The sequence below is a fragment of the Tetrao urogallus genome, assembly GCF_951394365.1.
Source record: "Tetrao urogallus genome assembly, chromosome: 17".
Classification (NCBI taxonomy): Eukaryota; Metazoa; Chordata; class Aves; order Galliformes; family Phasianidae; genus Tetrao; species Tetrao urogallus.
Genome location: NC_136830.1, coordinates 5120658 through 5138613, shown reverse-complemented (window position 1 = coordinate 5138613; position 17956 = coordinate 5120658). Strand labels below are relative to the sequence as shown.

The window sequence follows — 17956 nt, the reverse complement described above, 5'->3', positions numbered from 1 at the left end:
ATCAAACGTAAATCTTCAAGGACAGCACCTTACATGGATAGAACAACCTTCAGACAAGGAACTAGAGCCTCAGTATTTATTGGATTAATTAGAGTAAATCAATGACAAAAGTCTTGCTGCATGATTACTGTATTCACTGCAGCTAAGTATGAAATTGAGATTGAATGCTTCTCTAGTATATTAATAAATGCACTCTTGTAGTGTGGTCAGAACTTTCAATGTGCAGAGTATTTAATGAATGCCAGATCAAAAAAGAAAATAAAAAAACAAGCATGAAATTTTACACGTCTGAAAAAAAGTAGCATCAACTTACCTGGACACCAGTGAAAAGGCTTCGGAGCAGATGGCTGGGCAAGGGACTAGCCTGATGGCAATGTGTCCAAGAGCAGCTGGGTAGTGTACCCTCATCACCGTGTCAAAGACAGTCGTGATGGTGTTGACATCCCCTTGCTTAGAGCTCTGATCACCACTTCCCGAGTCTAGGATGTTCCCTCCATGGAGTACTAAGAGGAGGACATGGATTTTACTTGGCTGCATTAATGGCTGCACTGATTCATCCTAGATGGGAATGAACAGAGCAAAGTAGAAAGGTTGGTTTTGCAAAGAAATTATATTTGTCCCACACGGATTTTAAGGAAATTTTATCACCTTTTTTCCCCCAAACTCATACCTGGTACTTACAACACATGCACTAGTTAAATAGGTTTAAGACTTCAGATTTGCTTATAATGTTGGCAAAAAGGAACTGAAGAGAAAAAACTTCCCTATAAAAAAGTTCTCCATAACCAAAGGGCTGGCCAACAACTGGCTCAGTGGCTGCTATACAGACACACCACAGGTTTGTATAGTGGCTGCCCAGCTCGTTCACTTACGATGTTGAATAAACTCCTTGCCTTAAAAGACAGGTTGCAGTTTGCATCTGAACTCCAGGGAGGGTTATTGTTAAGTTTCCCAGCAGAACAGCTCTCAATCTGATCCTGATGCCCTAAGATCAGGTCCAGAACATCCATTTGTGTTGGTCACGTGTTATAACGCAATGGAACATAACCTATTTTTGGTATCTCTCCACTCTCAGGGCTCTCAGTGTTAACAGCTCCTTTGCAGACTCTAATCCCCCTACCCCAAAACCTGTGACATGCAGAAGCAGGTACTGATCCTTTCTCCCGTGTCTCACCCCACATGCTAGCAGAGACAACCTCTGAGGACATCCTGGCTGCTTCCCCAGGGGAAGGCAACTCCCTGTTGAGGCACTGCAGAAGACACTAGGAGTGGGTGGGAAAGGGGGGGGTGGGGGGCAAGCAGGATTTTCCATTGGGCAATTTTTTCTTATTTTAACATCTTTAGTCACCTGCTGTCTTTCGAGCAGTGATTGAGCCCCTGACAAACACAATGGTGGGAGGGAAGCATGCCCAGGCACACATTAGCAACCTAACAGCTAGCTTGCATTTTTACCAGATAAATGCTAAAGCATGTGTTAATACGCAGCCCACCAGAAGCATTAAAATTCACATCCAAGTCTGTAATAAAGATTTTCCAGACCTCCTGCACAAGAACAGCCTTTAATTATTTAGCACCATTACTTTATATTAATGTCTGCTCTTTAAACTTTCTCCGATTCCAGTTTACAGTGCTTGCAAGGTGAACTTTTCCCTGGCTGGAGGCATCAGAGGACCTCTCTGCATCTGAGCACTGCTTTCAGACAAATGTTTTAAGTGCTCATTTGGAGAACAACATGAGTCACCAAGCTCAGGTCATCCGGAGGTTTATCAGTCATTTGGAGGCGCCGTTCCCTTCCAGTTCATTAACCTCTGCTCTTAAAGGAAGTGGGGAACATGCAAGCAACTGCTGATTACTTTAGGGGTGGTGGTGGCTACTTAGAACTTTCCTGTAAGATCTGGATTCGTGTAAGACAAGTGAATCTTGGGCTACTTTTTGGTGAGGGAGTTTCCAAACAGGAAATCCCTGCTGTGGTGGCTAGAAATTTCAAACTGTTTTAGTGGACTACTTGCGAACAACTACAAGGAAAAGGCTTTTTCAGCTCTCTTTCAAGTTTCTTTCCTAAAATTAAGCCAGAAACGAGAATGACTTGAGGAGACTACCTGAAGAAGACAGCAACTCCTCTGCACCAATTCAGCTTCTGCATGAAATCTTAGGGCTGTGAGCTGCAGACAGCTCACCGTGAGGTGGCTAGAACCACTCCATCTCCAGCAACCCACTTTCCCCATAGCCCTCAAGCTCTCAGTCTCTACAACAAAAGCCTAGCATGTAGAATAATATCAAATCCATGCTCACAGTCTTTAACTGACCATAACATAAGTTAAGCAGTTCACAATGGACTCTGTAAGCAGCCACATCAGCTGTGCAGCACAAACAGGCACTGCCTGGGGGGCAGGATGACTACCATGACTCTAAGGGACATCTCACTAGGGCACTGGCTTGCAAAAACCTACATACTCCAAGACTGGAAAGCCAGTGGGGTAATCATTTGTTATTTTATCTGGAGCTCTGATACAGACTGTGCTATAACTGGTTTTCAAACAAGGCCCTGAGCAGTTCAAATGAGTGGGCTGCAGCTCAGCTGTGTCAGTGGGACTACTGCAGCCTGCAGTTACACAGCACTCCTGTTTCCACTAGCTCACTTGGCATTATCAGGGCAGTTCTACCAGCAGTGCCTCAGGCAGCTGTTATCCCCACAGGATCAGTGTTTTTTCCAGCTGGATACCTGACACTGCCTGCAAACGATTGAAAATTTTCTATCTGATGCTCAAAAGGCAGGTGAAATAATCCCTTAAGCCTAGCCAGGGAGTACACAGCATACCAGTGTGGCTTCAAATGATACACAAAGACAAGACACCACTCGCAGCAAAGAGAGCAGTTCACCCCATTTACCCCACATGGAGACTCTCCAGCAACAAGGGATCTTGTTATAAGAAACCAAAGTGCTTACTTCAATGATGCTGAGCCTCTCCACACTGGAGCCAACGTGGTACTCTGCTGATGTCTCATGATACAAGTCACCTGCAAGCACAGAGGTTTAAAATGTCAACAATGCAAGACACTTTGGCAAAGACACTCTCCCTCAGAGGCAGACTGTGCCAATGCCTCTCAGCCTCTTTGCCTCAGATTGCCTTAATTATTTCATCAAATTGCCCTCTCCATCCCTCCCCCATCCTTCCAGCTGAGATCCTGGGCAATGCCAGGCCACTTATTTTCCAGCAATTTCTCATAACCTTAATAAGCACTTCAGGACACTGGCAAGTTCTACTCTCCTTACAGCAACCCAAGCATCCTCATTTCATCAGGCACTGCATCAATGGGAAATCCCTGCACAATTCTCAGAAGTGATTCATATGTGGGAAAATAAAAGGAACCACTGCAACTGTACTGGGGGAGCAGAGATCTGAGGCACTCACATGTCTGTGTCTACAGCATTGTACTAGAAAGCCTAAGTGTCATCCTTCCCTGTGTTGCTACATGAATCGAGCTAGCTGAGGAGTCCAATTCCTTCCAAAGTTTCGTAAGGATGAGCAGAAAAAAAAAAATTGAAAAAAAAATTGAGGTGGGTACAGATAAGAACAAAGGATGGAGCAAGAGAAAAGAAAAGTAAGGAGAAACTGAAGTAATTCAAGACAGAGCCAAAGTATTCATCATTATATGAATGAATCCTGCCTGTCACACAAAGGAACCTAACCAACATGGGAAATGAAGAGAACCAAGAGCTTCCTTCTCCCATCTCCCACCAGGCAGCGCCGTTCCAGCAGTGCTAGGCAGTCATTTCTACGCTCTGCCTCAGCTTCTCCGATCATGAGATGAAGATAACAAGTTTTACATTGCTCAGAATGGGGCTGTAAAAGTGACCTGGAAAGACCGTGAAATATCACATGCGGTTTTGACTTAAGAAAAAAAAAATTACCCTGGACATCATCACATTCGGGGGTTTCAATTTTATCCATCAGATCATTGGAACTCCATTTGGTTATTTCTTTCGGGAACATTTCCTCATTGTCAGACAAGTCCTCTTTAAAAAACAGATTTTTTGAGTCACACACATACAGTTATGTATACAGACAAGAGCACAGAACAGAATTTTAATCAAAAGACCCCATAGCTATATGTAACCTTACAAACATCCTGATGGTTTAAGTCATAATTAAACACGATACTTTCTCAGTTTTCAGTATGTAGGAAAAGAAGCCTATTTGGAAAAAGTCAAGAACGTGCAACGAAAAGGTTCTGTTTCCAAACAAAAGGCCTGAGGTGTGGAAAACATGACACAGGTTCTTAGAACAACCATTTGAAGTACGAAGTTAGACATTTTTCCGGCTGCACTTTCTGCACAGCATGACCCTGTATGGCTGCTTGGTGATGCTGAGCAGCCAGCAGGTTCCATATAGGAGAGGACAAAGCAACATTTGCTGTTGGGATCCTCCCTGAGTTATGTGAAAACTGAGTGAGGTCTTTGGGGGAAGCAGTGATAAGAATCGCTGTTGTTAACAGGACCAAATACCTAAAAAGGCAGAAGTAACAAAGGAAACTGAACTGCGCAGGCTATCTTTAGCCTGATTTCCTCAGGAGACAGGCCACACTGCCCCCACGTCCTCCATTTCCCTCCTACCTCAAGAGCTTCTTCCCAGGCTAATTTCAGCTACAGCTGGTAAAGAACAAGGCTCCCCAGAACACTACCTTCAGAGAAATGTAATGAAAAGGAAGAGGCATAAAAGGCACAGAGCCTCTAAAACACTCCCTGGCAGCAACCAGGAAGGTGAACAGGGCTGAGCCCCTTGCAGAGCACTCCCACAACTCCCACACTCAGTGCTTCACCAGGACAAGTTCTGGGAAGAGGAGCAGAGCCCCGGGGCTGTACCTGAACCCACAGCCAACAGCAGCAGCTGAAGGCTTACAGCGGTGCTTTTGCTATGAGTTGCTGGTTCCTTCTCTTTTTTTTTTTCCTTTTTTCCCCTATGTTAGGGATGTGTCTTTAACTGTTACAGAGGTTAATTGGTTTCTAATTTGTTTATTGCACTGTGCTTATTATTCCTTTCCTGAAAATTTTGGGTTCATAAATTTAATAAAGAGATATAAACATAATAATAACAGCAGCAATTACAGATGTCTTGATCTAAAATCTTTAGAGCCCCAAACGAGGGTTCTCCCTTTCTCGGTGCTGTGCAGTCACTAAGAAAATAATCAGTTGGAAGAATCCCAGGATCAGGAAACAAAGAGATTATGAAATTTATTATTCTTTTCAGTGTATCTAGCTAGGTCTGAGTGCACGGCCGAGCAAAGACCAATTATTTTTAGGAGTTTCTATTTACACGTTGACCACAGAAAGACAGCAACCTGGAAACTTCGTACTGGCATGCCATTTCCTTTTTCAGCTATGGAAAAAGCTGAGTAAATCCTCTGTGCCCCACGCAAGGGAGCATGGAGTACCTGTTCCCAGCAAGGGGAAGCACGTGCGTGCAGAACATGTGCTGGCGGAGAATTAAGAAGATTGCACTCAAAGCTCCTTCAGCAACTTAAGCTTAATATTGAACTTATTTCCTTGAGAGGTTTAATTGCAGCCCTTATTGCTACCTAAGTGATCACTGAAAGGGATATTACTCCCGTTATTAGCATTTATTACGGGATAGGAATCAGATATTACTGTACTTGTCACCTCTTTAACCAGACTCAGTGAACGAGGAAGAGTGGGAAGTCCAAGACAAGAAACCTCCCCGAGCTCAGAGTGCACCCACTGCACGGTGAGGGAACGTGTGTGTCCATGGGAATCACTGCTGAGGAGCTCTGCTGGCTGCTGACCCTGATCAGTTCCACTTCCTACAGCACTGATCCCGCATCTCCCAGCACGACGAGCCTCCTGGCTGCTGCCGGGGTTACTTCTCCCTCCTAGGGACCTTAGGAACACTCCTGGAATTCCCCATGGGCCTGAATCCCAAACATCTATCTCAATCTATCTCCTTTTTATTACTGAGTAATTAAAAAGAGAAAAAAAAAAAAAAGGGGTGGATAGCAGTGATGCCATTTCAATGACTCATTCCTCTTTTCTTGTTATGTATATTGCTACAATAAATCCTCTACCGTTTCTGTAGGTGCTATATAAGTCAATAAATTGACCTGAAGTTGGCCCTTCTCTTTCCAAACAAGATGAATTCATCACTTTGACTCACAGGCATCCTGGCCACTTTCTACCTCAGCATTTGGGATGCATGCCTAAATACTTGATGTGAGAACTCTAGAAGATACCATCAGTTTTGTGGATCTGAACTTCAGCTGAACATCACTGAAATTCTGCTTTACAAAATCGGGGTGTGATCTTCTCACAATTTCATTTCAGAGAAAGGTCACCAACTTCATCAGCACACGTTGCACATGTAACTTAGATTAGCATTACAAGCTGAGAGGAGTCCATCTGTTGTCGGCAGAGACACAGCCTCCCAGGCTTACATACATATTAAGTACAACATATAAAATGAATGCAGTGGAACAAAGCTTCTTCGTATAATTACATGGAAAAAAAGAAGAAAGAACACCAAAGAATTCACCAAATGTGAGCAGTCAAAATTACTTTGGAAATTCTGGAATCAACACTGATTAATTTTGGCACATGAATTACCCTGTTGCATTCATTATTGTACTTCCAGGAACAGGAGGATAAGGAGTTAATAAAAGCAAACTTCAGCCTCTTCAGGCCCAGTCAGAACAATTAATCACATCCTTTACTGATAAAAAAAATTATTAAAGCATCAGTGTTACTGAATCAGAATCATTAAGACACACCCACAGAGCAGTAAGCATTGCTAAATTTTATCCACACATTTGCAACAAATAAAATACAGCTCCAAAAGGTTAGGATTGCTCAAGATCACATCAGATAGATCACAATAAATCTGAAATGCTGCCGTGTTAAACACAGGAATCTGCTGGGTAGTGCTGGGGAAGCTCGAAGAAGCTGCACTGATGCTGCAGACAGCTTGGTTAGAAAGGAACAGACCCTGAACAAAGCACTGAAGTCTCGCTTCCTTCCCCACACACTCCCCACAGCTCATGCTTTCCGCCCTCTTATCCCACCGCTTCAGGTAATGAACAAGGTGAGTTAGGTTCCACATACCATGTGCATCAAAGAATTCATCATCTGAGCTGTCATCTGAATCCCTGGCAATGCTCTGCATCCTCCACTCTGAGATACTATGGCGTGAGGGACTTGCTGGAAAAAGCAGAAAAGCCTTATGCGAAACGCTACTTCGACAAGACAGAGAGTTCCCAACATGATCTTTGCTGGAGGAAGAGTTGTGTGTTCTCTGCAAAAATGCACTGCTGCAATATTAAAAACACAAAACCCTGATGATGCTGATGTGATGTCAGTGTACCACTTTACGGATCCTGTTTGTTTACTGTTGTTATAACCTGCCAGCAAGATGCTACATTAAAGCAAGCTGTTTGTATCACTCTTAAGCTATTTTGAATGGCAGCTATTTATAATTGTTAGTAGGACGTGCAAAATCAGCTGGGTTTTAAAGTTTGCAATTAGGAAGGAAGCAGGCTGATTGGAAGCTTTCTTCGTTCCTCTAATCAGCACACAAGCCATGCCTCTGCTTCACTAACTTTTGGGTGGGTAGCTAAGCAGAGCAGCCTGGATAGAAATAATCTCTTTTCTGGAAGGAAATTGCTTCCACACAAATTGGATTAGAGATCTATTTAAACTTTAAACTTCAATGATTTAAACAACATGCTATCCAACTACTTCGGAGGGGAGCTGTCGGAGCAGCTGTCCTGCTGCAGCGAGGAGAAAACCCAACAAACCTTTTGATTCCTGTCCCTGTTCACCCCCCTTTCCTCACACCCACCTGCTCCCTTTCTCTTCCCTCTCCGGAGTTCCCTACACTGTATGGAAATACATGACAGCACTATTTTTTCAGATATATTTCAGCAGTGACGGAGTCTGAGCTCATCACAGAAATGTAGTCCAGTGAAGGGAACGGCTCAAAAAATTAGTTACATGGTTTTTCCCCTTTCAGATTCCTCTTGTATGTCACAGAGGGGAGTGCACACCTCACCCAACACAGCAAAAAATCAAGGAGACTGACAAATTCTCATTTAACAGTACAAAGCCTCCGAAAGGCTCCGATTCCTGCGAGAGCTGCACGAGCCGTTTCATGCTATTGCTGCAACATCGTTAAACATGTAAGCCAAAGGCTTCCAATTTCAATTCTGCTACCTGACTGTCACGTGCAGAGACGAAGGAGACCCTGCACAGTCATCTAATTGCAGCCCAGCAGGGGTTTGGCAGCCCCCAGCTCCCCACCGCCCACCCCTCTGGAGCTGGGAGCGAGGAGGTTGGCAGAGCGCAGCCCATTCACGCTGCTGTGACGTCAAAGCACTCGCATAATGGATGCTAAAAATAGAGCATATAATAACATATGGGATGGCGATGAGGGTCCTGCTATCACCAGAGGTCTCACTCGCATGGTATAGAAAGGACTGAGATCTTTGGCAGAAAGGCGTTTGCTTTTTTCCTGTTGGAGGTAGCGGTGCGTCGACACAGCCCTCCTTGCTTCCATATGTTAATGTGCCACCAGAAAGATTAAAATATCTGCATGACGTACTTCTCAGCACATCACAAGTCATTTCTTCCATTACTTTTTCCTGTAAAAGCTGAGGCAGTCTGCAGTTTCAAACAAATCCACGCTTTGCTCTTAGCGAAAACCTTCAAGTAAAATCCTAAAGGGTCTGAAACCTACAGCTGCCAATGAATACATCAGCACTGAAGGGGGGTTCATAGCAAAGGGTGTAGCGAGAGATGGGCGCATTGCCAAAACATCCTGGTGCAAGCAAAGTAGCATTTTTATCTCCACACAACGATTTATGAAGCGTCTGGTAGGTTCTTCCCTGGGGCTCACTGGTGAGTCATTGCAAGGTAAAACTGCTGCTCCTATCTCATTCACCATGTGATGAAATCAGTGATGGAGTGGTAAATAAAAATTGAGAATCAACTCCAATATTCAGTACATGTGAGAAATGGATAAGCTTCACTCACCCAGATGCCTCTTCCACCGTCCCTAGAAGAAATGCTGCCTCCTGGGGCTTCCAAAAAACCAAGATTTTTGCCCTCTTGCTGAGAGAGCTATTACCCCATCTACCAGCTGCGCCTGACTGAAAGGAGAGAGAGCTGCTGGGGATTCAAGCCCCGTCTCCCTGTAACTTGCATTGTAACTGAGCCCTAAACAGGGTATCTGCTGGGGCTTTAACAGCAAAAGCCCGAAAGCTTGCTGAATGGTATTTAAAGGGGAATGTGATCATGATCCATGGTCTCAACTGGTTTCAAGTTAGCTATGAGTTTTGGTTCCCAAACAGCCAACATGCACTACCACTAGTGAAAGGCAGCGAACCCCAGCCCCTCGTCCTTTCACAGCACCTGCCTTCGTTTCTCCAGCAGCTGATGGAGTCCTGCGGTGCGTCAGCTGCACTGCAGCATCATGCAGTAAGGTGTAACTGCAGCCAAGGGAACGAGGTGCCCGTTGGTAACGGCCTCCTGGATGAGCACTTAACTGCCACCTGCTGCTGGGTTCTGCACCCCGGAGCCAGCTGCAGCACAGCATGCAGGCAGGGAGCTCTGCTGAAGGATGAGGACTTGTAAAAGCCACCGGTGGCTCTTGGGGAACAGGGCCAAAGCCTCTCTGTGCTGCTTTGTTTGTCATTTTCTGACACCCAACACTGCTACCCAGCTGCTTCCTGTTCTTCTACTGCTTCTCCTAATTTCTGTGCTTTCAAGAGTGGCTTTCTTGAAAGCACAATATGAATTCTGCCATATGCCCTTCTGACAGTCACAGTTATGGGATAATGACAAACATCTCCAAACCCACAGGAGGCCACCTGAGAAGACTGAGCCTGAAATACCAGCAGAAATTTCTTATGAGAGCTGAAAGAGCCCACAAGAAGAATAAGCGCTGTCCCAAAGGTTTCAGCCAGCCATAATTTCCTAAAGCCCAGCCTTAGCACAGTTCAGATAAGCATCTTACCTCCTCTCTTTGAAGACCGGGAGGACTTGGAAGAGGTGGACCACTGCTTGGTGAGCGATCTCCCAGAGGCTGTTTCACTGTTACCAGAGACATCTTCTGGGTCCACAGGTGAAACTGTGTCCGTTTCAATGTCCTTCTCACCAGGAGCATCTTTGACTCCGTGCTGCTCGGGATCATTTTCACCACAGAACTGGGCCATCTTCTGAGCCAGCATCAGCTGTGCCTCTTTCTCCAGCTGCCGGATATCCTCGATGGTGAGGCCGTACCATTCGTCCTGCCAGCACCAAGCCTGCCGATGGGCACGGACCATGACCTTCCGCAAGCCTGCAAAGCCAGAATGCCCCAGTCAGCAGTGCTAGAGAGCTGCAGGAGGAAGTGTGTTCCCTTCCCCAAAACCTCAAGACTCCGTGGCATTGATATTACAGAAGCGTTGACAACATAACGCATCGAGCTGTAGATATGCATGTTTGTGTATCAATCAAGGTTGGAAAATCAGTCATTTCTGTGCTGTACCTCCTCAGTTCTTGCTAAACAATCATCCACTGACAAATTAGCTGGTATTCTGCTTTTAGCTTGGGAACGCATTGCATAATTCCACATCCAAGACTTTGCCTGCAATTGCCTGCTCTGCCAAGGAAGAGCCAGGCACAGGCCACAGATAGCACCCTCATGAAACTGGGAAGTTGCAACACGTAGATCCAGCCTTCAACATGAGTGGGACATGTTCCCAGAAGAATGTTACAAAGCCAACAACAACAACAAAAAAATCACATTTAAAAATTATTATTATTTTTTTTAACCCAGGCTTGTTTCAAGTGGTTCCTTCACAATTACCACATAATCCACAGCAATATGGGACACGATAGAAGGGCTTCCCATATTGGTTATGCTAAGATGACCAAAAGCTCTCCTCTTCCTGGAAACCCTGTACTTGGTTTCTACACATAAAAAACTACAAATACGAGCTTCAGAGAGAATGGAATGGGAAGAAAAGGGAAGGAGGGAATAAAGCATACTTTATTTTGCAGATACGATCTCTCTTCTGTAGCACGAGAAAAATGAAGTGTGTAAAGCCAATTTAAAACTTGATTTCTATGTGTCACATAACTGAAATGAGTAACTATCTCAGTATCAACACACAGTGCTCGCAAGGCAAGAGAAACTCTCCCCAAACTTGCAGCTAACGGCCAACATCACCACATCACCAAGACTTTTAGAGCAGAGTGATTGCTGTGGATTTTCAACCTATTTTACTGCTTAAAGCTCACATCAGGTCAAAGCTCCAAACTGTCGTATATTACTGATGGGAACACCCAGCAGTAACAGTGCTTTTTAAAAGCTTCTACAAATACTGACAATGCTCAGGTACCAATCAGTGAATACTGTTCCCCCTTTAATTACTGGGAGGCAGTGGTGAACTGACAGACACGCTAAGGGCAGCAGCAGGGCTGTGGGCTGCAGCTCTCTGCTGGTGTGCAGGTGCTCGAGCACTCAACTCTAACAAGACCCTATTTGAGCACCACAGGTCACAGCGCCACCGCTGCCTTTACACCACAGCAAGCAATCAATAGGCAACATTAAAACCATGGATAATGGTTCCAATGCACAGGGGTTCTAAGCTGTTTCCAGCAATATTTGCTTTGCTGTTGTAAAGAGACCCTTAGATCTCACTACTGTCATGCCTTCTGCGATCTTATGCCTAAAGGCTACCTTTGTTTTCAGCAGTTTTTGGTTTTTTTTTTCTTTTTTATCTGAAGCATATAAAAGCTTATTTTTCTACGTTTATTTCTTTCCAGGCCTGGGCACTTTGTTTTCTGCTCTGCACTTCAGTTAGTCCTCCATGTCACCAGCTAACACAAGCCACCCTATCAGGAAGAAACAAGCACAGAGATCAGCAGCTAACAGGATGGATCAGCTCAACCTGAACTTCATTTGCACAGTAAGATTAAGTCTATCAATATTTTATGCAGTTCTCTGCCTGACTTTCAGATGGGAGCTCCATTTAACAGGAGCACACTTGAACCAGCAGACTGTGACCTTCTGGGGGCTGAACAAGGGGCATTGGCCACTTAATTCTATTCAACCTTAGCCAAGATTCAGTGTTATTTCCCCCACCAGGTTACTTTTTGCAGAACTGCAGGAGAACATTTTAGCCTTTTTCACCTCCTGTTATGACTGACAATCAGCAGAGGTTAAAAAACAGAGATTAAACTCTCATCACATCCAACAGAAAGCCAAGAAAACCCTTCCTTTGCTATAGCTCACATCACAGCCATCCTTTGGGCTCACCTGCTCCCAGCCCAATGGAATCTACGGACCTCCCCACTGGCAGTGCTCATGTCAGGTTGATTAAACATCCCCCAAATCATTCTTTCTAAAGCCTTCTCTTCTGAAAACAAGATGGCATGATTCGTCATTCCAGATCAGTTATGAATCAAAAAGACTGAGATTATTTTCCTAGCCTCTGGCCTTCAACTGGGACACCAGCAATGCTGCTCTTCTTTTTTTCAAGCACAGGGAGAAACCTGAAAGAGAGCAAGGCTGTCCAGGTACAGAAGAAATTGAAAAACAAATGCTGATGAGCCTCTACACAGCCATATGAATTCAAGATCCAACTACAAATGACTGACATCATGTCTGAACAGATGCAGTGGAAAAATTTGAGTCTTACAGTTTTTCCTCAACATGTCAGAGAAAACAAGCTTATCTGGAAAGTGAAAGGGAGGGCATAGATCAGGAAACAGAGTGAGGTTGTGAAAAACTCTTCTTAACAGATCAGAGATGCCCAGCGGCGCAGTGCTGAAGTCTTCCAATCCAAACCATTCTATGATTCCTCTTCAGAACTGATGGATAACCCCACAGTCTTGGCAGGCAAGTCAGCCACTGAAGTCAGTGAGAATGACAGGAGTTTTGAAAAGATGCAGGTAGCAGCTGATTACAGTAATACGTAGTAGATAACAAGTAGTTAATTATTTTGATATCGAGTAGTTAACAAGACTTCATTATTTCTCTGAAGTGCACAAAGCTTTGGTTAAAAAAAAAAAAAAAGCCACATATGCACATCAGTACACATTCAAATTGAGTTCAGAAGTATTCATCATTTTTGTGTTGATTTAATTACAAAATTTCCCACTGTGTTGTGTAGAAAGATGATCTGTGAAGAGTCTAGCAGGGTGCAAACATTTAAATCATTCACCTTTCAACTCACCAGCTCTGCTGAATCCTTCAGGTGCTGGCTTTTGTAAGTGACTTGTCTGTAGACTGTGGTGTTTAACTTAATTTCAAAAAAGAAAGTGGAAGTGAATATGACAAGAGTCAGGATAGCTGAACTTAAAAAGCATTTGTTTGCTGCTTGGGTTTGTTTTTCAATTTGAATTAAAAGTAGCAACTACAGCAATTAAAATAAAACAAACAAAAACCACCACCAAATCTTGCCCAGATCTCCTTCAACCGTCTACATAAAGCAACTGGTCAGATGCCCATCGATTATGCACACAGTGGCAACATCCCAGAGCTTTTATAATGCACTCTCTCAGTTTCCTGGCAGCTGATAAAGGATGTCTGATTTTCTCCACGCAACATTATTTCCTTGATGGTCACAGCAGATTTGATATCCTTGTCAGCGCAGTTCTGGCTGTCTGACTGTATCTGATCAAAGGTGACTGCAGCTATATCTGCTGACTCCCTGCCTTCCCTTGCTCAGACCTCTCACAAAGGGAAGCGTGTTGTCACATCTGTATTGTGCTAATCACGATCCACCTTCTCTTCAAAAGACCAAAGCCTACCTACAGGTAACAGTGGGCAGTGCTCATCTGGACAAACTTTTGTACTGGAGTGCTTAAATGAAGACAGAGTTCTACAAAACAGCTTTCTAAAACCTCTTCCACCTCATCACAGCACAACAATTTGGGCACATTTAGCCAAAGACACACTAGCTTACTCAAAGTTCTGGTTTCTGGGATGGGAACACGCTTTGCCACCATATATAATCAATATACAGTCAACACTCTTGTTTAGCAACAAAAGAACTGTAGCCCACGTGCACGATTAGGAAGCAAGTGGGAGCAGAACATTGTGCAGTGCCAGCCCAATTAAACTTAAATTCTATGGGTAAGGAGTAAAAAAGCACACAAATATTACAGCCAAGCAGACTAACAGCCCACAATTTTAGTTTGTGTGTCGGACTGTCAAAGCACTGAGTAACTGTCCAATTAGTCATCAAAAAAAAAGGTTGCTGCACTCAGTAAGACTGAGAACATTTCAACACCATCCCCCAAAGTAACTCCCTCTGCTCTCAGTAGCCCCTCCACATATAACAACCCATCCAGCTCTTAACTTAGAAGTTTCCTTCCCACAGGTCATTCTCTAGTTACAGTTTGCACCACTGAAGGACTGCTCCCACCTCAGGGAAAGTTTCAACCCTGCTCTGGATTTCTGCCTCAGTTTTCTCCCCATTTGATGACCCTGCATAGGGAGAGCTAATTCCCCAAGGATCAGATTTGCAGAAGCCAGCAGCAGAGGAGCCAGCAAAGAAATGCCAAGGAAGAGTTGGCAGACAAACATTTCCAGCACCTGAGTAGCTCAGTCCATGACCCAGTATACGAACCTGGCCAGTCTGCCATAGCTCATATTCTCCCACTTTAAACACCCTCACACCCAGCCATCCTTTGCACACAAATTCAGACACTTTTCCCACTCACAGAGCGCTTGTCCAGGGCTGCCCCATCCACAGGAAGGCTACACATTTGTAGACCCCCAAAGCTTTTGCTTTCACTTTTACTCACTCAGCTTTGTCTTGCCTTAAAGTCTTCTCTCATTTTATGCATCTTAACCACTTTGAAAAACAGTATTTGCCATCACTGTAACAGAGTGGAAAGGCTTTTGAAAGGCAGACAATGAGCTGGCTGGGCTCTCTGCAAAGCCTCAATCAAGAGGAAAATGGCAGGCAATCTTTCATGAAACACAAAAGAGACATTTCTAAGGGACCACGGTTTAATCTATGCCAAACACCTCTGAACAACTAGAGGAGTCACATGCTTCTTTTTCATTTAGCAGATACAAAGGAGTTGTTATTCTGCCCCCATGTTTTGCAGCACACACTAAATTAACCCATGTCTCTGAAGCACCAAGGGAGTTCGTTGCAGAGAGCCACTTGTAATGAAGCCTATAGCAGGAAAAACTTGCATCTGTGGATAAGTAAAACCAAAGGGGCTCTAAGGAAACTGTGACTGTTCAAAAATGCTGTGCAGCATTCTCCACTGCTCTATCAGTGTTTTCCACATTAGCTCTCAGGAGCAGAGTATCACTAAGAAGAATTATAAAGTTATTTACTTCTAGCATCAGGTCCTTCAAAGAAGCTTTGCATATGGAAAGGGACAGCTGTAGAGGAAAATTCACTGTAGACAGAAAGCAGGAAGCATCTTTTACATAGTCTTCCTTGGGACAGACACTGCTCTGCACTTCTTTTGAGATAGGAATGTCTCTTTAAAACATTCTTTAAGTTACCCACCTGGCCATAGAGCCTCTCTCCCGTGGCAAGGCTCACAAAGTCTGTCACTGTTGTGTATAGATTTTCTGCAAGAACAAATTACTGCCAGTATTGCTACTACCTGCACAGTCCCCACTTAGTTTCTTCTGGAACACAAACAATAGGCTGCCTCCTTAAAAGCACTGACCTAAGAATGATGCATCAATCAAAGCAGCACATTTACTCACAACTGAGAGCTGTCAGTGCCCCATGGTGTGTTATAGCACAGTGAGGTGGGGAGTGTGAAACACAGAATGTAAGGCCACACAAAGACCCACCTGCCCCACCATAAGGCAGGCAGGATCCAGGGGTTGGTTTCCTGGGACTAATTAGGACTCATAGTCGAAACTCATTTCCTTGAGCTGCCCTTGAGGAAATTGTCCAAAATAAAGAAAAATGGCCCGTTTTGAAAGAGATCCAAGTTTAAACAGACAAATCCCTATTTTAAAAAATGAACTTAAAACCCTTTAGATGGCCGCATGTCATTCAAATTCATGCATGCCATGACTATAAGTAATAGAACTACATTTTTCCGAACTGACCAAAAGCCCTGCATAAGAGCAATCAGATCTGACAATCCTGGGATATCACACACTGCACATACCTCAACACTGTATTTCAATTCAGAAACAACATTAATGAGTCGACAGTGAACCTTGCAAGTCTATAAATGCTCACCAACATCATGGATAAACCGCTCGATTTTTGACTGCATCCCCCAGTATCTGAACTCGACTTTACAAAGTTTATATGCACACATGATGGGGTATTTCCCAGGGTTGTTCTTGTACTCTTGAATCCAGTCTTCTGATAGAGGGCCTCTTTTAGTCTTCATTGATTTATACAGCTTTGGATCCTCCTCAGCTTTGTATTCATGTGGAGGGATAGGATCTTTAACTATATCAATAGGATCTGTAGAAAAAACAGAAGTAGATAGACATTTCCTGAATAAAAGAAGAAACGTTTTTCAGGAGTCATTTGTTTTAGCCAGTACCAGAAGCATCATAGCAATTTAGTTTCTTTTTGACTTACACTTATATGACTGATATTTAAATTGTTTACATGCTGCTGCTGGGTAGAGATCAGTTCTGCCAGAGCAACTTGTATGCACAGAACCAGCAAACCAAGGCTTTGCTCCAAATCATTCTGCCCAGTCACTACAGGTACACAGCAGATCTACTCACTCCTTTCTTTCCAGCTCCAAAAATGTATTTTTTTTGCTATTCCATCTCTCAGTTTTTCAAACATGACTAACCGTGATACAGCTCTGCCTAATCTGAGACTGTCAAACACAGCATCTCCCCTCCTTTTTTTTCCAACTACTGTTATGGAAAAGGGGCTGCCTCTGAATGTTGTATCTTTGGAACCCATTACATGAGATTACTGTTAACTCCTCAAACCTTACTGTTACACCAGATGTAATAGGGAAGGTAGAAAGTTCAATGCAAATCCAAATTGTCCTAATTAACGCTTCAACAATGGAGAAGTGGAAATCAACATATGCTTGCTCTGTTCCCATTGCAAAGATCTGAAACCCCGACCCCAGACCTCAGCAGCAGGATCTCCCTTTGCTCTTCCAACATTCTCAGCATGGCAGCATGACTCAAACCTGTGTGCTCAGACCGAAAGCCAGGGAGATAGGCTTAGGAATTGCAGACAAGCAAAGTGAAGTTTAACACAAGCAGTCTAAATGAAGTAACACTCAAGTCTAATTGCACAATTACCCGCCACGGTCAGTTTGTCAACAGAGCCTGAGGAGCCAGAGCAGCCACTAGGTGTCCTTCCCCAGGGCTCCCATTGGGCCAGCCTGAACTCGGATCCCTTCTGCAGCCCCAGGGATGCCTCGGCTCTGCAGGGCTGAACGTGCCAGCACTCTGCTGTGCAGGTGGGCTCCAGCAGATGCTGTCGGTACAGGCAGCATGGACAGCAAGACAGAGGGGTGCTCTAACACTTGCCATTTTCTGCCATTCGACAGGTTATCCTGTTTTTTGCCTTTTCTCTTGTTCAATCCTTACAAATGTAAGGCTCATTAATGCAATCTCCCAGACAGCTGTGAAGCTGGAGTATTAATCTGCACAAGGTAATGCTAAGAGAAGAGGAAGCAAAATGAAATGTACCTTCCATTTTCAGAAATGCAGATAGGAACGTTCTTCATATACACGAAGGAGATACTCAATCACACAGCACTATTTTCCTCCTCAGTGGTTATTTCTGTTAACCCTAAAATCTTTAGATGTGCAGCGAGGTCTCAAAGCACGAAAAGCATTCACTTCCTTTTACAGACAGGAGGAGTTTTACATCAAACTTAGAAGAGAACTCAGGTGTTCTCATTCTACTCGATGTAACCCTGCCCAGCAGTCAAACCTCTGATGGGTGTGCATTTCCATGTTTGGGGGTGGATGGGACACGA

At 44.1% G+C, this 17956-nt stretch overlaps 1 protein-coding gene across 3 annotated transcripts in view; it reads right to left on the bottom strand.

Annotated features, from left to right (window-relative positions):
• The window catches only part of PITPNM2 (phosphatidylinositol transfer protein membrane associated 2), a gene marked incomplete at both ends in the record, with an annotated part of 57922 nt that overhangs the window by 24081 nt on the left and 15885 nt on the right, over positions 1 to 17956 (bottom strand). For all 3 annotated transcript variants that reach the window (XM_079543944.1, XM_079543946.1, XM_079543945.1), the window contains 6 exons: positions 314 to 558; positions 2948 to 3018; positions 3914 to 4018; positions 7112 to 7207; positions 10020 to 10343; positions 16225 to 16458. In XM_079543944.1, the coding sequence (XP_079400070.1) occupies positions 314 to 558; positions 2948 to 3018; positions 3914 to 4018; positions 7112 to 7207; positions 10020 to 10343; positions 16225 to 16458 (1075 nt within the window). The remainder of the gene's footprint in view (positions 1 to 313; positions 559 to 2947; positions 3019 to 3913; positions 4019 to 7111; positions 7208 to 10019; positions 10344 to 16224; positions 16459 to 17956) is intronic.